Source organism: Chenopodium album, chromosome 16 (genome assembly GCF_948465745.1).
Source record: "Chenopodium album chromosome 16, dcCheAlbu1.1, whole genome shotgun sequence".
In the NCBI taxonomy this organism is placed as follows: domain Eukaryota; kingdom Viridiplantae; phylum Streptophyta; class Magnoliopsida; order Caryophyllales; family Amaranthaceae; genus Chenopodium; species Chenopodium album.
Window position 1 is genome coordinate 43,989,577 of NC_137849.1, and position 23,937 is coordinate 44,013,513.

A 23,937-nucleotide genomic window follows, 5' to 3' on the forward strand; every position below is an offset into this window, starting at 1 on the left:
CATGGTGCATTTTTTAAAACTTTAGGGGTACACGGAACAATTTCCCTTATAAGTTTTCGTCAATCAGGTTGATTGACTGGGGCGGACTCGTTTGATTTGTAATGATTTGTTGTTATTTTCACTTTCTTCAGACTTCAGGTTTCATGGATAAGAAGACATTTTTGAGCTTGAGTGCTTTTTTTTTTTTTTTAATAAAAAAAATCAATTGGAAAAAATATCTCATATCTTTGACATTTTCCTAAAATTTTACCAATTACTTAAATTGACATCAAACACAATAAATATCCTTACTCTATCACTCCGTACAATAAAAGTGGCGCAATTGCAATGTTGCAAATCACGCAGCACACCATACCAAAATTTTAAAACAATATGAAAAACAACCGAGAGATGATGCACGAACCCATTGCTAATTTTCAACGGCATAAAAGGGTCAAAACATCACATTTGAAGAACAATGCACTGAATGTCTTAACTATTTGGCAACATTACGCTACGAATTAAACTAAGTACAAAGTATATTAATAGACCAAAATCTTGACAATTTCCACCCAAAAGACGTCAGATAATTGTTAATGTGACCAAAAAGCCATCAAAAATCCACCAAATTCCACTTCTTTTGCATTATCACTTAAAAATTACAAGATCGAGTAATGGATTATTGTTGTCTTATCCAATTATTTATGGAATTATGAACAACAAAGTCTATTAATTGCTTAAAACCTAATTTAGAACATCTCATTAATGTGGATGAATCAATGTTTTTTTCTCCTTTAATATGAGATATATGTATTTCTTGCCCTTTCAAGAAGTCATACTTCCCACCAGCCCATTCCTTGCATATATATCAATGTGTAATATTACCTAATTTGACAGATTGTTTTGTTGAATTGTAGCTCAAATCAAGATTCAAACTGAAGTCAACCCTTTTTTTATAATATGGTAAATTAAGTCAAATTGAATTACTCCCTTAATAACCTAGTTTTATAATTCTCCCTTCACCTCAAGACATATATACTAAGGTAACATATATTATATTTTAAATTGATAAATAACGAATTGACATATTATATTATTGTACGAAAATATTGTTATACGAAAATTTACAAATTAGACGACAATTAATATAGAATAGCTTATGGATGAAGTATATGACATTCACTAATTAAGCTCAAAGTTTTGTTATATTCAATATTCCAAATGATGTAACAATATATTAACTCTTAAAATTTCTTATAAATATATTCGAAATAACAATAGTTGCATGGCTTGCACCACATTAACGATGGTGATATCATTATTATTGGTTGTTCCTTGTCAATCAATCATACAACGATTACACTAAATGTATGAATACATATATCTATCGGTCCAATTCTTCGTTAAAACAAGCCATCACAAATGATATAATGTGGAAGGAAATTAAATGAAATAAGTACGCAAAAACCTCAACCCAATAACAGAATATAAGTTATTATACTCCATAATAATAAAGAGAAAATAAAACATTTTTTTTATAAAAAAAAACAGTTGTTGCAAAATAACCAAATAAATCTCGTATTTGATAAAACGTGGGTAACGTGTGTACTAATCACGCTGACGACTCCTCTATTATCAGCAACTGTTACCTCCTTAAACTCATTTTCAATTTTCTTCTTCATTTATGTTTACCCGCCGAAAACTTGTGTTTAAATGCTCTTTTTGCTAACTTTTTTCCCTTAACAACCGCAACAAAACGGCATATCTTGTAATTTAATCTTTATAAAAACCTTATATTATAATTTTTATAACTAACCATCACCTTCTATTTATACACTACCCATCTCAATTCCTTTGTTCATCACTTCTTTTTAAGTCCAATTTTGTTATACATTCCATATAATTCATCATATAATATTAATCTTCTAGGTGTAACGTTTATTGTAACGCTTTTATTTTATTTTATTTGTACGCAGTACCATGGAAGTTCGTGGGTGTTTGTTGATTTTCTTGTTTGTGATCGGGTTTTATTTGGAAATGGCGATAACTTGTAATGCTCAAGGGAAATGGAGTAAAATTATTACGGTCGATCAATCGGGGAAGAAGGGTAGCTACGTGAAGATACAAGATGCAATCGACGCGGTCCCGTCTAACAATATACACCATATTTTTATTAGGGTTGAGCCTGGAATTTACAAGGAGAAGATTGTTGTACCTGAAGATAAACCCTTTATAACACTAAGTGGTAGAAATGCAAATACTACGGTTATCACTTGGAATGATGGTGGAGATATATTCAAATCTCCTACTTTTAATGTCTTTGCTAGTGATTTTACGGGTCGTTACCTCACTATTCAGGTAAATAATTATAATATGGGTTCGGATTTAGAGTTTAATCTTAGCAATTAAAATTTAGTTTATAGGCGTATTTAATTGTCACATTACTAATTTGGTAATTAATATATCGATTTTGTGCAGAATACATATGGTACGACGAAGAAAGCAGTAGCACTGAGGGTAACAAGTGAAAAGGCGGTGTTTTTTGCATGTAAATTTACATCATACCAAGATACACTTCTAGATGAAAGTGGGAGACATTTCTATTACAATTGTTTCATTGAAGGAGGCACTGACTTCATCTTTGGAAATGCAGCTTCTCTTTTCAAGGTATCTATACATAATTATTCACTAAATTTACTTATTAACAAACATAAATGAAAATTGTATCTTGATTTTTTTTTGCTAAATCGAAAGTAATAAGTGTATGTAAATTGTGCAGCAATGTCATTTGCATTCAATCTCACAAGAAAATGGGGCAATAACAGCCCAAAGAAGATCATCATCAGAAGAAAAAACAGGATTTTATTTTGTGGGATGCAAAATCACGGGTGTCAAAAGTTGTACATTAGGCAGACCTTGGGGTCCTTATGCTAGAGTGGTTTTCTCACAAACTTACATGTCTAATGCGGTTCTACCTCAAGGATGGGATGATTGGGGCAAACCATCTACCCACAGGTATTATTACATTTTTTTCTACCAGCGGATGTCAATTTCACGTGTTTTTTCAATGGTATGTGAGATTCTCAGAAAAATTTCTTTTCTTATGAGAATTTCGTGGATTCAACATCTTGAAATAGAATACTCCGTAATAAACAAGTTTTTTAAACTAACTATATACAAGTATATATGTCTCAATCAGTCAATCAAATTGGCTAACACTCGCAATATAATCATCAAGTTTAATTTGGACATTAAATATATTACATAATTGACAATTGTATCACTTTTATTTATTTTTTATAATCATTTTTATGCCTAAAAAACTAATCATTAGGTTAGGGAAAAAAAATCTCCGAAAAGGGTCCCATTTAAATATGTGATTACTAGTCAATTTTTTGGTTGTCTTTCCTTTTTCATTGGTTAATTAAAAATTATAATAAGACAATTATAATGGTAAATAATTGGTTTAATTTGGTTGTTGATGTAGGACGGCATTCTACGGTGAATACAAATGCTATGGACCAGGGGCTAGAAGAACAAGACGAGTTGTGTGGTCACTTAGTCTTTCTAATCATCAAGCCTCTCCTTATTTGACTATGAGTTTGATGGATGGAAAAACTTGGGTTAGGGCCTAATTTTAACCTTTTTATTCAAATTTATTTAGGCAATGTATAATTTGGAAAATTACCAACATTATTGATAGTGAGTTTTTTTTTTTAGTCACCTCTTTTTTGTATTTGTACTTGTTCCTTAGTTGTAGTATTGTTGTACATTATGAGTTAGGGGGTGTTTGGTATCAACTTAGTAAAGGTAACAGAATGGAAATAAATTAGGAAGGGAAAGGGTATTATATAGTGTTACCCTTACTAGTTGTTTGGTATTACTAAGAAAACGTAAACGATTACAGCCAATTCGTTTCCTCTTATTTGGCATAGATAACTTGGAAACAAATATCTTTTCTTTTATTTTTTTTGTTGTCTTTGCTAACTTTTGCTACACATTATGCAATGTAGAACACCACTAATTCAAACAAAAAACCTGATGGTTGCTTAATTCAAACTTAAGCATAAGTACAACAGCCCAAAAATCCCCAACAAAAGGGAAATAGCTTATATTCATCAACAACGAATTTTTTTAACAGAAATCAATAATTCAAAACCTTGATCAGAAAAATTAATGAATATTATCAAATGAGTTCACATTTCCTTCGTCACCTCACCCAATTTGCCCTGAAATTAGCGAATAATAACTAAATTAAATTGAAAATAATAAAAATCAGAATGATACAACCACATATCAATCAATATATACCATCAAATTGGGGGAAAACACGGAAATAGCCAACAAAAACATGCAATAATAGCAATATATATACCATCAAATTCAGCAGAATATCAATAAAAGAGAAAAGAATACTTCAATCAAACAAGAAAGTAAAGAATTCAAATCAGAAAGCGAAATTGATATCGTATAAACCCTAGAAATTGAACAAGCAGTAGAATTCTGTAGATTTTAGGTAGAAAACTGAAAATTTTGGAGTGAAATAAAGAGAACTACAATTTTCTTAGGAGAATTATCAGAAAAATTGTCGATTGAATTTGAGAATTCTCACTAGAAGGGTTGAACGAGAGGAGAGAGAAAAGTTGTTTCCCTTTATTTTGCTCTGGAAACGTTATTTGTTTCTCCTTATTTTACTCTGGAAACAAAGTAATGGAAACGGTTAGAGCCAGGAAACGGTTTTTGTTTCTTTAACCATTAAACAAACACATTGTAAGGGAAATAGTAACTAATTCCGTTTTCAACTCTACCAAAAACCCATACCAAACACCCCCTTAATGATTATATGTAGAATTATTCGATTTAGAATAAAACCTTGCTTACTTATTTACGAAATACAAGTACGTATATATATAGTCAAGTTAGCCATTTTTTTTTTTATTTAATTGCAATATTAGCAATATTTGACTTGGCAACGTAGTCCGTCCACCATGCATTACCGTATTCATCCACAACTTATGACATCATATGTAATTTAAGAGCTATGATAAGCTTGAAGTAACTCGGGTGTTGAATTGAAAAAAAAATAATAATCTCATGCATTACGTGGGATGAAAACTATTTTTGTTTTTGCACCACCACCGATTGATGATTCATCATTATATACGTACGGTGTAATAGATACAAACTTTGTTATACTTATATACGAAGTACATCATAAGGTACTCACAGAATACTCCCTCCGTTTTTAAATACTTGCTCCACTTTTTATTTGCGACCGTTTTTAAATACTTGCTTCATTTTCATATTTTAAAAGCTTATACAATATTTAATTAATTTCTCTCACCTAGTGGACCCAACATATATTTCCTCTCCTTCAATTCTCTCAAATATTTTTACTTTATACGAGTACAATTTTTTATTTCCACCAATCCCACTACCTTCATATTTTATTACTTTCTCCAATTTCTCCTAAAACTCCGTGTATGAAGAAATAAAGCTACGGAGTAGTATTTAGAAACGAAGGGAGTACTTGATAAGGTACAAAATACGACATGTATTGTAGCGGCGAAATCGTCTATGCGTGACACACAACATACAACCGTATATGTGATGATGTGAATGCTGAATATATGTCTTGGTGTACAAGTATTTTATACAAAGAATCAAATTTGGATTTTTAAGATTATCAAATATCAACACAGCTATATTTCATCCAAAACTAAGTTTGATAATCGAGAGAACTATAAAATCCAAATATTAGAGTCAACTTGCAATAAATTCCATAGTTTTGACAGCTTATACGCCATATGTAATGTACATATGAATCTAGATTTAAGCGGTTTAACACTTAATCCATAGTTTTTTAGATAAACATTGTCATATGTACAATAAAGTCCATAATTTTTGCAAACTTTAACTTACTATTTTTAATAAATTATCTAGTACATTCCTGAAAATATCTTGTCCATTTTTAATCAAAGTTGATAAAGATAGCTTGAGAAACATTACCTTAAAAATCAAAGGATGTATCATTAAAATAACAATGTAGATAAGAATCATATATTATGGTAGGGCCTACCACATCACTATCCTTTGAATCTATCTAACTTTAAAATCCAAAAATCTTGTTACAAATAGAGTGCATTACAACAAAAAAATTAAGAGTGAAGAAACAAAATCAAAAACAAAAGTTGAAGCACAAAAAATATCAAGTCATGGGTTCCTTAATGTCTGGATGGGATTCCCCGGTTCAAGATCAAAAATATGGTATGAAATTCTTGGTCTCATAGAAGTATATAATTGTAACATGTAAATTTAATGTAACGCAATTCAGAAATCGTTTTATAAAATGTTATTCCCGTGTACGGATTATTAGAATACTTGATATCCATTGCTAAAAGTTATGGAGAAGCATTTAAAATAAGTTGTGCTTGTTAAGCCTATCACGGTTATAAACTTATATTATTTGCGACAATCCTTGTTTACGTGGTATTGTGTAATGTAAATCAGCTTGACTAACTAAAATTTATTGGTGATAATTAGTAAAATTGATGAGAAACAAGTCACTAACCAAAGAGGGGATTGAAGATTACTGGAAACTCAAGAAGAAAACAGAGGAAGAACATCTTAAAGCTGTTTCTCCTAGAGTTCAGGTATGAATTATGATAAATCTTTGATATTAATTAATAAATTTCTTAATTAGTCGTTAATGTTTCATTGATTTTGAGATTTTATCCATTTTATTTACACTATGGGCAACAATTACAGGATATAATTACTGAAGAATCTGCTCCAAATGAGCTTAAAAGATCGACTTCGTTGCCAATGATGGATAAAAAGAGTGGTAAAATCATTGTAGGCAAGGATTCTGATGCCGATCTTGAACATCTTAATTGCTGGTAAGTTAATTTTGTTAGTTTAGAGGTGACCAAACTTCGGGCTGAGCCGGGCCCAAAAAAAAAGCGGGTTTTCAGGTCAGATTTGGGTTCTAAACTAAAATGTATTTTTACCTTTTTAGATTTGTCCAAACCCGTCCTATTTTTAGGGCGTACTGATGTTGATCACCTCTAAGTTATATGCATAAATGAATATAATTATATAAAGTAATGTAATTCAAACTGCAATTGTACATGTGCAGGTGGACTAGAAGCAATTGGGCATTCCTTAACGAGCCGCCGGTAATAGAAGGAGAAGTTCCTAAGAACAAGTATGCCGCACAGTATCATATTGCTAGGTTAGGATCAACAAATCCAGATACAAGAATCAGTAGCGTGTGATTATACTTTTAAGCACGAGGTTTTTAATACAAGTGTTGTTTATGTTGCAAGTCCTTTGTATGATAATCCAAGTTGTGGGAGAATCTACTAGATCCTAATCAATGTACTAGATCTTGTGTCTACTTAGGACTAAGGGTGTCATGAAAATGTTGTCATCACACTATAGTTATGAATTTATGATACATGGCTATACGTGTATGATTAGTGGCCGGTGTGTAACAAAGATATGTTATGTGTCTTGGTTTAGAGTAATTTAAGCGTCTACTATGTGTCTGTAAATGTCTAAATTATAATTTTATTAATTAGCTCTATTAATATACAAGTACGAGTATCGGAGTATGTCTTATTACTTGCCAAAGGAGGAAGTTAGTATGTGCCATTTGGTAATTTCACCTATTACGAGAAAAAAAAAATGCCGTTTAGTTGACTCTGAGCAATGGTATGCTTGATTAATCTAAGCATTATCAATGACAAGACAACGTATGAAATCAAATGTTGGGTTGGGGACCATAATCTTGTTTATTATGGAGTACTCCGTAATGTTTAATATTATCATGAAATTGTACATTGCATTGAAATGTGAGATTTACTGGTTTAGAAATTTGGAACGATTTGCTAAATTGGTGCTAAAAAATAAAGAAATTACTAAAATAGTGTTCACTTTAAAATATTTCTCAAAGTAGTGTTCACTTAGGATTGGAAAACTCTAAACCTAATTTTTATCGCTTTGTATTTAAAGTCTAAATAAAAAAATCATTGGAGTCTCAATACTATTCTCTAAGGGTTTTAATTAACCATTGTTCCAAACATTGATGTTTCATGTTATATATTTTTTTGGCAATTTATATCCATAACAAATATGCTACAAACGGACTGCAGTAATCAATTCACTTATTTGAAGTAGGGGAAGCATGAAATGTCTAGCTTTGGTCATATCATTGTTAGGGACATCCTTAAGCTAGTTGCTTTGTGCAGTTATGCTCCTTTATTGATTACTCGCAAGTCAACAGATGCTAGAAAATTTTTAAATATTTATATTACTACATATTCATACTCCATAGTGCATATATCCATTTTTACTATTAATAAAATACAAAAGCATTAATGATGAGGCTCAATGCTAAATAAAATTAAGATATCGTAAGCATTATTTAAGATAAAAAATTTGATGTTTGACTTTATAAAGATATATCTTATATGCATAAATGAAAGTTTGGCTTGAAGAAATCCTACATACTGTAATCTCTGATGTTCTCCTTGATTAAGATTTGAGTAAGTAATAGAAAAAAACCTCTTTGTGTAAAAATAATAATAATAATAATAATAATAATAATAATAATAATAATAATAATTTGATGATATACATATTTATCAGGATTTTATTAGAAAAAAGTTAGGTTCGTAATTTCCGAACCTACATGGACACTAAATTGAGAAATATTTTTAGGTGAACACTATTCTAGTAATTTCTTTATTTTTCAACACCACATTGGCAAATCGTTCAGAAATTTGATTATCGGTTTTAATCAATTTACAAGATAGGAAAGAACAAAAATCCGTAAAATCATCCATAGTAAAAATATTTTATATCTACGTTTAGGGTCTTATTAGATCAAATCATGATTCAAATAATTTTGAGATGTACTAAAATGAAACAGTGCTAATGTATTAGATTTATCTAATTTGCAAAGAAAGATAATCTTGAGAATTTAATAATAATAATAATAATAATAATAATAATAATAATAATAAAATGCTTCATTTAAAGGGCCTGTTCACATTTACTGAACTGAGCTGAATTGAACTGAACTGATTCGACTTGAAATGAAATGAACTGAATAGAGCTGAAATGAATAATTTACGAGAGAAGAAAATTAGGAACTGAATTGAACTGAACTGAAATTAATCTGAAGTGAACATATCCGAATTGTTGTCAATTAAAAGTTATCAGTGATGACAAAATAACAATATTATCCTATGAGTATTTATTAATAATATTATTACAAATTTCAACCTGTTGGTCTTGGAAAACCTTTACCTAAATCAATGGCTTCCACAATGATAGGAATTTTGGAATGTGTCAACCTCTAATAATGCCTTCATGAAGAATATTATCTCATCTTTCCCTTTCTCATGGTGGCCTTTTTTCTCATATGGAGTAACTTTAAATGAAGTATGATTTAGGATAAAATTATTGATTTATTTACCAAAATATTATGTGATAAACACAGAGATTAACTGGGGCTTCGAGGTAAATTTGTTGGTTTTCAAGATTGTAATGAGAACGCATATTCATCAAAACCTTTCCCCTCAAGCCTTGCCTTTCATTACTTCATTAATACCCCATAGCAAAAGGGGTTCTTAGAGGTTTTGAATCCACGACCTCAAGTTTAAACTCCAATGTGTTAGCCACTAATCCATTACCATATTATATGTCATTCAATAAAAAAAAATATTAATAAAGATCTTTATCATGGAAATAATGCAGTAACTCGAGGCATCGCCCGGGCCTAACTCTAGTTTTGCTTTTATAAAATGTTTACTTACAACAATAATTATAATAATTGTAAAAACACAATAAAATTATGAAAAATAATTAACATCATTAGATTTTTTTATATTTAGTCGCATCATAACCTTCCATATTTTATACAAGATAAATCAAATTTCTGATTTATCTTACAAAGTGGCTAGCTAAAAGGATTTCTTGATCAAATAGAACTTCCATAATGATATCGGGGTACTTTGTACTGCACATTTATTCCCCTTAAAAAAAACAATAATTAAAATAAAGTTCCAATAAAAATGTATCATTTTGATCTAGAGTACTTTTATAAATAAATTAATGCAGTCACTCCTAGGTGTCAAAAATTGACCCGACCTTAAACACCTCAATCTAATTAAAAATGACCTAATTCAAAATGTGATTAATTGATTTGCATGGGCATAATAATTTACAGAATGCACAATTAAAATCCGAAATAACCCTATCAAATTAGGTCTAATATAAACCCAACCCTAATTAACACCGAACTAATAACTACCAACTTGGATCGAGTTTGGTGATGTCGAGTCGGGTTTATTTCAAAGTTGAGTCATGAACCCATGATAAATTATTGTATCCCTAGAAATCAAATCGGATTGATCGAGTCAATTTTTAATACCTTTGGTCCTTTACGGGCTCTACCTCAAAATCCTAATATAATAAAATCCCACCTTCCTCCTCCTTGTCTCGAGGAAATTGTTTCCAATATTCAGGTGTCGGCACTTGGAGCATCACCACTCCACCATTCCCACTCTCATTATTTAGATTAACAACAACGACAACACTTCCTACTTCCTCACTTTCTCTCTCCTCCCAATTCCCCCAAATTTCATCATCAATCACACTCCCCTTTCTTCAATCACCATAAACCCTAGAAAATGTCGCAATCCAATCCCATCAATCATTCATCCTCCCACTTCTACTGCTAACAAATTCAACTAGAGAAAAACGACAATTAACATCCAAAATGGCCAAACCAATTTCATCTTCTTCATCATTTCATCTGCAATCCCTTAAGAAGAAGACATGGTTGTTAACGATCTTAGCTCTGTTTTCGATTTCTACCCTAATTGTATTGCTTTTTCGAGCTAGTTTTTCTCCTTCTTGTGATGATCGATTGTTGTATGGAGGTAAGGATGAGCAGATCCTTCATTCATCTTCTTCGTCGTCGTCGTCGTTATCGCCGCGTTCGAGCCCGCTTTACTTTATGAAGTCTAAGCTCGTTCTCTTGGTTTCGCATCAACTCTCGCTTTCTGGTATTCTAATTATTCCCTCATTTTATCATTTTTTTTAATGGCATTGTTGGTTTTGTAGCAAAATCTAGATTTTTTTAAAGTATTTGTTGGAATTTATGATGGATATTATTGATCACATATTAAGAAATGAAGATTATTATTCAAAAAAAAAAAAAAAATGAAGGGTATAATTTAGATTCATTAGTCTTTAATGTATAAAATATTGGATAGATATAATTGCCAAGGAAAAGGAAAGAAAAATAAAATGCTTCTTTTAGTTATGAGGATTTAAAAACTGTTGTACAAGTATAAAACATTTCGCTGATTATGGCCTAATGTAGCTCTGCTAAATTCGATTTCTTTTGTACATGTTGTATGACTTTTTATAAATGAATTGATTTACGATTTTACGATTGGAAATGAAGAACATGTTTGGGTTTAGTTTTTTTTTTGGGTTAGAAACGGATTCAATTAAACAATTACCGTTACCAAGTGTTTGGTTGGCTGGCTTGGGTCATGGTTTCCAACTTACCACCCATTTATTACTTCTCTAAAACTTGAGGTAACAATTACCCTTACTCTCCTCAAACAAGAGAGATAGGTTTAAGTGATTCCTTTCCATGATTAAACCAAACAATTGAAAATGTGAGTGTTTAATGTTTCCTTTCCACCCTCTTATTTGTTTCCTTTCCACTCCATTTCCATTATTCACACCAAACGCCCCCAAAGTGTCTCACTTCAATGAGGTACACGCCTTGTTGCGCCTTCAGTATTTTTATGTGTTAATATGGCTTGTCAAAAAGATTTGGTCGATTATTGCATATTGTGGCTCTGTATTCAGTTCAGCTACAGTTGAATCTGTTGAACCCTTTGATTCCACATCCGAATTTCAATTGATGGATTAAAGTGTTGTCCTTCTTTTCTTTGTTATCCTCTATTAAGTATTTAAAATTTAGGGATTTGTTTCCAGTTTAACAGATTGTTAGTGTGCTCTTGTCAGATCCTTTATCTTCTTAACTAGGATTATTAAAGCGGTTCATAAAGAGTGAAGAGTAATAAGATGGAATTGGTTTAGTTAATATTACCATTACAGTGTGGAAAACAACAGTGGAGGGAAAGGGGGCTTTAGGAGGAGAGAGAAGAAAAAGGGTGGCAATGGAGTTGTGGGCTTATGGTTTGAATTTTTTGGTTTAATAAAAGGGAATGATGATATTATTTCCGTAACAGCATTTTGATGACCAATTACCTTTGGCCTAAAAGAAATACTCTTCTCAGACAGTTTCTCATACTATAAGCATCTTTCAATAGCATTTTCTTACACCCAGACTGGTCCGCCCACCTTATTGCACTTGGGCTTTTACAAGGAATTTCCTTGTTTTGCACTTCCCATGCTCCTTGGTCGAGCTAATTAGAGCAAGACTTCCCATATAGTGACGCAGCCACTGAAAAATGAACTAAAACAGGCATGGGAGAGGCGTATCTGCGTGTTAGCTATTGACCATGAGGCCCCAATATTTGACAGGAAGGGAAGCAACCCAAAAGAGTTAGGCAAATCAGACATAACTTTTGAAACACTAAAACTAAATCATCATGAAGTCTTTTTTGTACAACCTTGGTATGATGTCCTGTCAAGGCCACATGCTGTAAGCTTAGTCATTACTATTACATGTCTTTAAGGATTACAAAAATGCAAATCATATTTTCCATCCATTGATTTACATAAATGGAGATGACCTTCGGGTTCATTTGAAAATCGTTCATGCGAAGAGGAGAGAAATCTTTATAGCTTTGTCTAATGGGCATGTCACTCATGACATATACAGACTATAGTCTTTTCTTCTTTTCCTTCAAGCTTTAATGATTCTCAAAAGATTATTGATGACATTTCTTGACATGAGCAGAAGTTCAGCTTATAGGGTATATGATATATTTCTATTAAGTAATGGGAAAATTGATAAAATATCCCCAAGGATCGCCTAATGGTTTCCACTATACACCTTGATTTATATAATTCTTGACCCAATACAATTTATTATTTTGCAGTTTGAGAGTCCATAAGTCATACATTAGAGATCAATATCTAAGCGTGAGTTCACACTGGTGATTGGAGCATGAAAATTTGCTTGGACATACTTGAGTTGTCTGATGGCTTCCACTTTCTTTGAAACTAAATCCAATGTGGATTTCTCCTGACATAGGTTTTATTCATTTTGAAAGACCTATCTCTGACATTGCTGGAAGTCTTAATAGAAATCAGATCTTGAATTTTCCAGCAGCTAAGCTCAAACAGGTGCATGCTAGTACATCTATGCCATCTAGCTTTCCATCAAGTACCTTGGGAATATAATCAACTTTGTAACATCTCGATTATGAATAATATAGAATGACTAATTGCCTGATTCTCATGTTTTATAACAATGTTTAGAGTTTTCCTGGCTTCATTTAAAATTTTATTACCTACACTCTAGTATTGATACTGGACAAAGGTACTTATCTACCTGTCTGACTCGGCCATTGTATCAAATTACCATAGCATTTAATATAGACTGTAAAGGTTGCCTTGACTTACCAGCGCTATAGTTTGCCTGCAAGCTATTGAAGTCACTGGAATGAGTTATTTTTATGTTCCTTTGGTATATGGAACAAATAATGCTATCTGAATCTCTAACCTGCCCCTCCTCTAGTCCCCATACATGTTTTAATTTCACTGTTGATTTCAGTCTAAAACTTTCTATCTGACTCATTTGTGTTTAGGTGGACCACTGTTGCTGATGGAGTTGGCATTTCTGTTGAGAGGTGTTGGTGCTGAAGTCGTGTGGATTACTTATCAAAAACCAGCTGAACCAGATGAGGTTGTATACAGTTTGGAAAGTAAAATGCTGGACAGGGGAGTACAGGTGAGACATCCTTAGCTCTCTCCTTTTCCTCCCTGACCCGCCCTCAGATATTTACTTCACTGGTGATCTGACTTATCCATGACCTGCTTAATGGAGTGCTTCTATCTGTACCTATTATTCTTTCTTTTCACTAATTAATTTCTATTATCCAGATTCTCCATGCGAAGGGCCAAAAGACTATTGATATTGCTCTGAAAGCTGATCTAGTTGTATTAAATACTGCTGTTGCTGGGAAATGGCTGGACGCTGTGCTAAAGGATAATGTTTCTCGTGTTCTTCCAAAGATATTGTGGTGGATTCATGAAATGCGAGGACATTATTTCACTTTGGAGTATGTGAAGCACCTACCATTTGTGGCAGCTGCTATGATTGATTCTCACACCACGGCAGAATATTGGAAAAACAGAACTAAAGAACGTTTGGGGTATTGATCTTTTTTCGCTTATTAACTCAACCCTGTCTTCCATAGGAACTTTTTTTACTGTAGTAAAAAAAATAAATTCATTACACTATTTTGTAGGTGATATGTGCACTTGCATTGTTTTTGCTCTTAATCTATTCTCATGAAGAAATCAGTTCAAATATAAAGAAAAATGGGAAGAATTGTGTTTGACTAGATTCTTCTCTTCACGTTCTTTTGCCTCTTTATGTTGGTTGGTGTTTTCTTAGTAAAGCAGTGGCATTTTCTTGGCAAAACCTTGATCATCGTGACCTGAATGTGGTTGATTTTTTGTTGACGATCCTTTGAATCCTGACATATTTAGTGGAAACTGCGGTTTATGTAGGGTTGCTTGAACACATTGGAAAATAGTTTCGCAACAAAATTCTTTGCTCTATTGTACTTCTTGATTTGATTTGTTCGAGTTTGATCTGCTTTTAGCTGCACCTAACTGTGAAAATATGTTAACTCTACAGTATAAAGATGCCAGACACATTTGTTGTGCACCTTGGAAACAGCAAGGACCTTATGGAAGTTGCTGAGAATAGTGTGGCCAAGAGAGTTTTACGTGAGCATGTCCGAGCAACCCTTGGCGTACAGAATGAGGATTTGCTCTTTGCTATCATAAATAGTATGTTTCCGCTTTTGAAGCTTGTGTGTGTGTGTGTGTGTGTGTGTGTGTGTGTGTGTGTGTGTGTGTTTTGGGTGTGAGGGGGCATTATAAGTGAAAAAGATGTTTCTTGATGTGGTGGACTGGTGGTCCATAATTGTCTCTCCGAGAAATAAATGAAAAAAAATATCTAAGCCCAATCACATTCCTTGAAACTGAATCATATTTTTAGACTAGTTTTCCCTTAATTTCATGTTCTTCCATCATCTATATGAACTAGCTTTATAATAATAACTGTTGAGACATTAAGTAAATGTAAAAATTGTGGCAAGGAGCTCTTTTAGAGTGCTTAGGTGTTGTCTTGATTTAGGAAATGAGTGTATGCTTCTTTTTGTTCAACGAGACTTTATTTAAGGTAAAGTGGTTTAAATTCAGTGACCATTCTGTGCCTGCAGGTGTATCTCGTGGAAAAGGTCAGGATCTATTTCTGCGTGCTTTCCAGGAAAGCCTGCAGATTATTAAAGAAAAGAAGTTGCAGGTGCCTCCTGTGCACGCAGTAGTAGTAGGAAGTGATATAAGTGCGCAAACTAAATTTGAAACAGAGCTCCGTAGCTTTGTTGCAGAGAAAAAGATTCAGAATCGTGTTCACTTCATTAATAAGACCCTGACTGTAGCTCCGTATCTTGCCGCAATTGATGTTCTTGTCCAAAACTCACAGGTACTTGCAGCTGGCATATCCATCTTCTATCTTGTATTGGAGAAGGGGGCTTTTGCTTAATTTTGTTCTGCAAGTAATGTGAAAGAGTTTTTATTAGTGTATCTCAAGTCAAGGACCTTTTAACTAAAACATTGTTCCAAAAAAGAACAGAAGTTTTGTTTGTTTTGAGTCATAAATACTTAGATCTTCATGTGTCTATTTGATTAGACTTTCTGATTGTGATATTGAATCATTGCTATTGCATACATTATCTTCATAACACAGCAGTTGTAACACTAGTCTAACCCTTGCCTTATGGTTGGTGGAATTATGGTTTAGGTTTTTGCCAAATTTACCATTGCTGGGTACTATTGCTTTATTTACCATTGCTGTGCTCTTAGTCTCACTGTAACTTGTTTAACGTGCACTTGAAACTTGGGTTGAGCTTAACATAAAAGTTTTATGATTGTGTATAGGCTCGTGGAGAATGTTTTGGGAGGATAACCATTGAGGCTATGGCCTTCCAGCTTCCTGTCCTGGTAAGCTTATTCTCTTCAGCTGTCTATTTTTTGTAAGTAATGTGAAATTTTGGGTAGAATGAATGTATAGAATGGTACCACTAGTATCATATGGTATTGATACTTGCTGTAAACTTCTATTTATCATGCCATATTATACCTGAAGATGATCCTCAATTTAAGTTCTAGGGGTACAGGATGGTGTGGTGATGGATTTAGATAACATGAATTGGTGTAATCGTGTAACTGTCAAAATGTGTCTGTCAACATGACATCATCATTGCCTAGCAAACTAAGACTGCAGCTACATTTTGTATTTCTTTGTCAGTCATATTGCTAACGGATTGACCTGAACTGCTATAGTTCAAGAATTTGCAATTTCCTGTTAATTGCTCTTTGCTACCTTCATGATCTTGTAGAGTTGTAGCAAATAGCTACTCTGTAAGGGGTCCTCTGTCTTTAAGTGTACAAGATTTTTGTGGACTCCCACTTTGCATCTATGGCTCAAAGTTATCAGTATTTGCGTAATGGTAAAATATCAAGCACTCCATAACTATGCTCTGTTGATATCTGACTTGGACTTCTCTTGTTGCAAATTTATGTGCAGTGCTAATACTTACTATTGTACCATCTTAAAATTGCCTTCCAGATTGAATCAATTTTTGTAAAATGTTTAAAGTGTTTATACTTATTTTATTAGCAATTTAATACTATGTATATTGCTAGCATCTTGGATTTAAATCTGTTTGGTTGACATCAAATCAAATGTTCACCAGGGAACAGCTGCTGGAGGCACTATGGAAATAGTTGTGAATGAGACAACGGGTTTGTTGCATCCTGCTGGGAAAGAAGGTGTCACCCCTCTGGCGAGGAACATTGTGAAATTAGCAACACATGTTGAGAGGAGGCTGACCATGGGATGGAAAGGCTATGTAAGGGTGAAAGAGAGGTTTCTTGAGCACCATATGGCAGATCGAATAGCACATGTCCTAAAAGAAGTATTAAGGAAAGCCAAGAACAGCGCTTGATTTGCCAACCTCGACTGACTTATGGTCCCTATTCGACGGCCATTTTTCTGTTCAAAGGAGGACCAAACCTCCTCGAAAAGTTTGTACAATTCTTAGGCAGAAAAGCTATTTTAACACATAGGGAGAATAGGAGCGGAAATTTCACAAATCACAGGTGTATGTATATGTTGAATCCTTGCAGTGAAATTAGTCATTCTTGTTGCAAAAATGTTTGTAGCATCTTCTTCAGAAATTACAAATATATTAAAGAATGTGGGTGTTTTTTTTCTTTTACTTTTTATACATTTGTGAGATTTGCTAAATTTTTTTTAGGGAAAGAGTAGAATTTTTCTAATTTTTTCAAGAACAAGAAATTGTTACTACTCTTCTCCTATACCATTATTAGGAAGTAGGAACTTTATTTTGGTGAATTTGTAAGTCAACCAAAATGATATCGAACAGTTAGTATTCCATTGTTTATAATTTAATGAGTAATTAAATAAAACTTTAAAAGTTCGAAACTTCGAAGCAACAATTTTGTCTCCAGTATATATTACTAATTGTAGCATTGTAGCAACTGCAACTAACTTGGGTCAAATACGGGTATTAATGATCACATCTTTTATACAATTGCATAGTCAATTTTACAACACTTCACAACAATCCTCCAAATCCCAAATATTCAAATTCTATGCATTTCATTTTTTTTTACCAAAATAAAAACTTCCCATCCATCTATTTTTCCGTTTTTTTTTTTTTTTTTTTTTGGAATTTATTTCAAGAGACATAGGAAACCATATTTTTCTTTTCCTTTTTTCTTTTCCTCCCATTTTCTCCAAACCAAGAAGGGCCAAATAACTACTAACCTTTCACTTTAAATCTTGTTTTCTTACAGGAATAATCTGTCCCGTGCATTCACGGGTACGTTCTAGTGTTATAAATTAAAATGGATCTTGCTAACTCCTTAGACGTTATAAAATGGTAAAAATTGAGAATGCAGGTTAAAATTGTGTGTCGATTAGTGTAATTAATGTTCATAAAATTTTATGTTTTATTTTTAATATATTACTGGTTTTTATGAGTATTTATTAATAAATATGTTCTTTTTTAATTTTATTCAACTACTAATTTTTTTTTTAACACACTAGTATCATAATTTCCTCAAAAAATGTCCGTACATAATTTCCTCAAAATGTCCGTACATAATTTCCTCAAAATGTCCGTACATAATCATGAGCACACACTAGTATCATACTGTAATTAATTACTAGTAGTAAATTAAGTCATATAAATGCCTATAACTACTTTTGCATCACAAATTGATAGTCTTGTACGTAGGTATTCATTTATGGTAATTACTATGTAGTAAATACTTCTCCGGAAACAACACTATGACTTTTTGATGCACTATTTACATATGGAAAAGTCCCTTAATGATAGTCTCTTATGAACAATTTTTATGGAAATTAATAAACCTAAATACTCCTTCCGTCTCCAAAAGTTCGACTTTTTTGGGCCTAATTTTAGTCCCAAAATGATCGACCCATTTACATTAAAAAAAAAAAAAAAAAAAAAAAAAAACCCTCCAATTTACAACAATATTTGTGCAAAATTAGTTTCCCCATATAAAATTTTGTTTTTTCATGCACTTTTATTACTTTCTATCTCTACTTTTTTACAAACCTCATGTAAATTTATCTTTCCAATATACTTTTACTTCTTTTTATTTAAATTTCTTAATACCCGTGAAATCAGTCCAAAAGGGTCTTTCTTTCGGGGACGGAGGGAGTAAGAAGTAATAAAGTACATTGGAAAGGTAAATTTACATTGGGTATGCAAAGAAGTAGAGAGATAAAGTAATAAAAGTACATGGAAAAACAAAATTTACATGTGAAAGTTAAAATTGCACAAATATTATTGCAAATTGAAGAGAATTTTGGTAAAAAAAATTAATATTAATGGTTGTTGAAAAATGCAATGGGGTGAATATTTTGGGACTAAAATTAGCCATAAAGGACTATCAATAAGGGACGGAGAGAGTAATTGATAAGATAACTAAAAGTAGAAATATTAAATTAAAATAAACATTAACAATAATTTTTTTTGGTGCAGGAGGACACATCGTGTGGCAAGGGTTGCCCGAGTTATCGAGTCAAGGATTACTCGAGTTACTCAGTCAGGGCTTACTTGAGGGGTTGAGACATGGATTACTCGAGGGATTCACTCGGTCAAGGGTTACTTCAGGGGTTACTCGGTCAGGGGTTACTCGGTCAGGGGTTACTCGAGTTACTCAATTAGGGGTTACTCGAGTTACTCGGTCATGGGTTACTCGAATCACTCGGTTAAGGGTTATTTAAGGAGTTCGATCAAGGATTACTCGAATGATTCGGCCAGGTTACTTAAAGAGTTCGATTAAGGGTTACTCGGTCAAGGCCTCAGGGGTTAGTTGAGGGTTCAGTCAAGGGTTACATACTTAAGGGGTTACTTGATCAGAGGTTATTAGAGGGGTTCGGTCATGGATTACTCGAGGCCGGGGTACTTGGTTAGGGGTTATTTGAAGGGCTACTTGGTCAGGAGTAACTCAAGTAACCTCTGACCAAGTAATTTGAGTAACCCTAGCAACTCGAATAACCCATAACCGAGAAACTCAAGTAACCTTGACAACTCGAATAACCCCTGACTGAATAATCCCTACTGCACGGTACAACAGGCCACATACAAAAAGTTGTAAAACATTAATTACACCAATCGACTTGTGGTTTTGTCATGCATCCCCAAATTAACACTATTTTAGAAAATTTTAAGTGTTTATCTAACGTCCCGAAAGCGTCCATTAGCAAAATCCTTTACATATATTCGGCTATAATTTAGTTTGCTTCAACTTTCTTATTTAGTCTTATTTAATAGAACAATATTTAAATAAGAAAAAATCAGTTCAAATAATTTGAGATTATTAAAATATAATAAGACACAACAAACTTAATTATCAGATAAATAATTGACAAAGTAACCAAACCAAACAAAGCCTAAGTAATGGTTTTACATAAGATATTGGGAAATTACTTCCTTTGTTTTTGTCAAAAAGCAATTTTCTCATTTTTCGATTGTCAATGTGTAATTTTTATTTTTCAATTAAATAAGAACTTCCTCCATTTGTCAATAATTGTAGTAGTTACTAGTTAGTAAAGCGTAACACCAATCATCATTACTTTTAATGGTGAATCAATTAGGTCAATATATGAAATGTTGATATTTTAATACTTATTTTCAATTAAACATCAGAACTTCCTCTATTGATAATCTATATCTATATCTATATTTTTATATCTATCTATATCTATACTTAATATTTAAAAATACAAACCACAATCATTCATATGGCACATGTCCTTACATAATGCTTGATCTGTGCACCAGGGTACACCATGCACATGGTGCACCTAGTTATAAAAAAAAAGGCGGAAAGAACATATAGGTGTTTGAAAAATAACATATAAGTGTTTGACAAAGAACGTGTTTGTGTTTGACAAAGAACATGCATTACCAAAAAACATTAAGACATTACAAAAAGAACGTAATAAAAATTTTATCAAAATTTCATGAAAAATTACACATTAATAGAATTTTTTTTTTACCAAAGATATCATTTTCCCAAAAATAGTTTTTTCACTCTCTAAAAATTCAACTTTCCATAATAATTATAGTTTTCACTCTCAAAAATTATTCTCAACTAAAAATATTTCAAGATTTAATTTCAATTTAAAATTCAAAATCACATATGTTAAAAGAACATAAGTTATAATGTAAAGAACATATAGTTCATACCTAAAGAACACACTGACCAAACTCAAAGAACATACGATGATAAATTTTTTTTAAATATATATGATAATAAATATAAAAAAAAATACAATATGTGCGTCACTCATTACCTCGAGGAACATACGAGCCAAATTCAAAGAACATATGAGCCAAATTCAAAGAACATAATTTGTATTATTGAAACTCAAAAAACATGTTTAATCAATATATGTTAAAAAACATAAAAATAAAAGAACATATTATCAAACATATATAGATATGTTTTTTGTCAAACATAAGTATGTTCTTTGTCAAACATGATATGTTCTTTGTTCAATCAAATTATATTATTTCCGCCTTTTTTTATTTATCGAGTGCACCATGCAAATTGTGCACCCTTGTATACTATCCTATTTTCAGTCCTTACAACTTAATCATATGCCATATGTCCTCACAACTCACTCATATGCCACATGTCACTTCCCCTACCTTTTTAATATTAAAATAAATGTATTACATAATGTTAAACTCTTTATGCATTCCGTAACTTGCACATATAAGTAAGAAAATGAAGTGTTTCATTTCCACCATGATAAAATAAAATTGAATTAATTAGTACACATTACATTAACATATGAAGTATAATGAAAATATTTTTTCTATCTCTTAAACTTAAAATACAGAGTATAACTTAAACTAATATGTCATTTCATATCCCACAATATTCATCTATATATAGCTAACTAAATTCCTCTATCTTCTTCCACAATTCCACCTTCACTCTTTTTTTCTTATAAGTTTTCACCGCTTCATTCACCTCAAGTAATGAAACAATAACTTCGTAGTTTTAACTATTGAAAAGCATACATACATATAAAAATAACCTAAGTTATAACTCGTGCATTAAACGGGCCAAAAGGCTAGTTGTTAGTTAGTAATGCATAACCATCCATCATCTTTATTTTTAATGTTGAATCTTCAGCGTTTTTGAATATTCAAAAATATAGTGTAGTTGAACTCCTCACGACTATAATACTTATGTGACACGGCCCACCCCCACTTATGAGAGTCCATTTTATAAGTTTAAGGAGGTTTAACCTTAAATTATAATGCAATGAGAGGTGTATTTCCTTAACTTGACAAAGTAAATGAAACTTTTTATTTTCTTCAATGTGGGATATACATTCGATTCTAACACTACCTGTCAATTTAAAATCATTTAATGTAGAATAACAATTTCACTCACATACAAGGGCGGGAGCCACAGGGGGGCTGGAGGACAGGAGGAGGCCCGGCCCCCGTGACCGAGCTCGGCAATCTTCATATTCTGCATTTGGCCCCTATAAAACTTTGAATATGAACTTATCTTTTCAGCTATATAACACATTGTTGCATTGGCAATCTTCATACTTTTTTTTTTTTTTTTTTTTTTTTGACAACAGCAAAACCCTAAATTAAACATTAACTAAATTACACATTAAAACATTAGGGGTAGAACCATATAACAACTTTCTATTCGGAAACCAAAGGATTTCGGTGGGGTAGGACGCTTTTCTTTTTGAACCACTCATCCTACAAAACAAAGGGTTAGTAAAAATAGAGGAAGGTAAGCTTCTTGGCGAATGACTCTTCCTTCTAGCTCTAGAACGACGGGAGGAAGCCAATATCATCAAATTTTGAGAAGATGATACGTTGAGGCAGGCAGTAGACTTCGATGGGGCGCAGACTGGAGCAACCGGAAGAGGCATCGACGAACTTTCACATGATGACACTTGATCAACCATACCTATGGTCAACTCTTCTTGTGCCAAATTTGGAGTTGTTTCACACCTATCATGCCCTTTCACAGGGGGGTGACTAATCTCCATTGGTGTTAAAACTTCTTGAGTTTTAACGCAGTTCATCTTCTTTGGAGTATCCAATACTCGGATGCTAATAAAATCCTTCTTGGAGGAGCAATAGTAGTGTAGTGTTCGTCCCTTAGAAATCACTCCATACATTGTTGGAGTAAGATGCAAATAGGAATCAATACGTTTTCGGTTACCAAACCGATAACTTGACCCTGTAAGATTTGGGTTTTTTGTTTCTGAAGTTGACTTCAGATCAGAATTGTTATCAATAATGTTGGGCCTTTGATCTTGATCGATAGGGTTGACTTTACCCTCTTTCGAATTCAAAGATTTGCCAGCAACATCCTTTTTCTTCTTGGTGACATCTTGTACACCAATACACCTACGAACACAACCATCTCCACCACCATCTCCTTCCCTTCTTTTCCCTTTTTTCCCTAACTTTCTCTTTTCTTCTTCCTTCCCAAAAGTAGCGTAATCTCTAAACACTTCATCCTCTCTTGTAACTGCTAGTGCCTCATTAACAAAATCCGGAGACCAACCCAATAAAGACGTCACCTCCTTGAGTTTCTGTTGAAACTCTTTGTTATTGGGATCAATCCTAATCGCTTGTGCAAGATCCATGAAAGCTAAGTCGGGTTTATTAAGCTCTACAGCTGCCACCGCCCTTCTAAAGTAAGCTTTCACATTAGTAATATCATAACACAAAACTGCAGAACACAACTGACCCACCTTGTCAAAGTTTTTCTCTTTGACATAACAAGCACCTAAGTTAAGATTAAGAGACACAGCAAGGCTCGAAAAAACTGACTTATCTTCATCATTATAGACCATAACTAAAGATAAGATCTTGAGTGCAAGAGAGTATTTTGCAAGCGCTAATCCCATATTACCCACTTTGTAAAAAGTGTTACCTTCATCTTTCAAACCCCTAACAAAGTTCAGAATACCAAAAGGATTTTCCAACTTCCCAACTAGCAGCTCTAAATTATGAGAAGAGATATCATCCTCTTCAACATGAGCAATACACAAAATCCCCCTAAGTTCTTCAAAGTTATCCATAAAAAAATTTATGAATAATA

At 32.7% G+C, this 23,937-nt stretch overlaps 3 protein-coding genes across 3 annotated transcripts; all 3 read left to right on the forward strand.

Annotated features, from left to right (window-relative positions):
- The first annotated feature begins 1,834 nt into the window (after positions 1-1,834).
- On the forward strand, positions 1,835-3,718 carry LOC145585489 (putative pectinesterase 11). The gene is made up of 4 exons (XM_081642191.1): positions 1,835-2,337; positions 2,458-2,646; positions 2,759-2,994; positions 3,467-3,718. Exons 1-4 carry the CDS (start codon positions 1,960-1,962, stop codon positions 3,612-3,614), a joined length of 951 nt encoding a protein of 316 aa, XP_081498317.1. The 5' UTR covers positions 1,835-1,959; the 3' UTR covers positions 3,615-3,718.
- Positions 3,719-6,096: 2,378 nt separating this feature from the next.
- On the forward strand, positions 6,097-7,578 carry LOC145585490 (uncharacterized). The gene is made up of 4 exons (XM_081642192.1): positions 6,097-6,246; positions 6,523-6,632; positions 6,748-6,878; positions 7,118-7,578. The coding sequence occupies exons 1-4, from the start codon at positions 6,195-6,197 to the stop codon at positions 7,254-7,256; spliced, it is 432 nt and encodes a 143-aa protein (XP_081498318.1). The 5' UTR covers positions 6,097-6,194; the 3' UTR covers positions 7,257-7,578.
- A 2,929-nt stretch (positions 7,579-10,507) lies between these two features.
- Positions 10,508-17,536, forward strand: LOC145585491 (uncharacterized). The gene is made up of 7 exons (XM_081642193.1): positions 10,508-11,057; positions 13,791-13,933; positions 14,086-14,357; positions 14,849-15,003; positions 15,438-15,700; positions 16,156-16,218; positions 16,974-17,536. The coding sequence occupies exons 1-7, from the start codon at positions 10,769-10,771 to the stop codon at positions 17,223-17,225; spliced, it is 1,437 nt and encodes a 478-aa protein (XP_081498319.1). The 5' UTR covers positions 10,508-10,768; the 3' UTR covers positions 17,226-17,536.
- Positions 17,537-23,937: the final 6,401 nt, after the last annotated feature.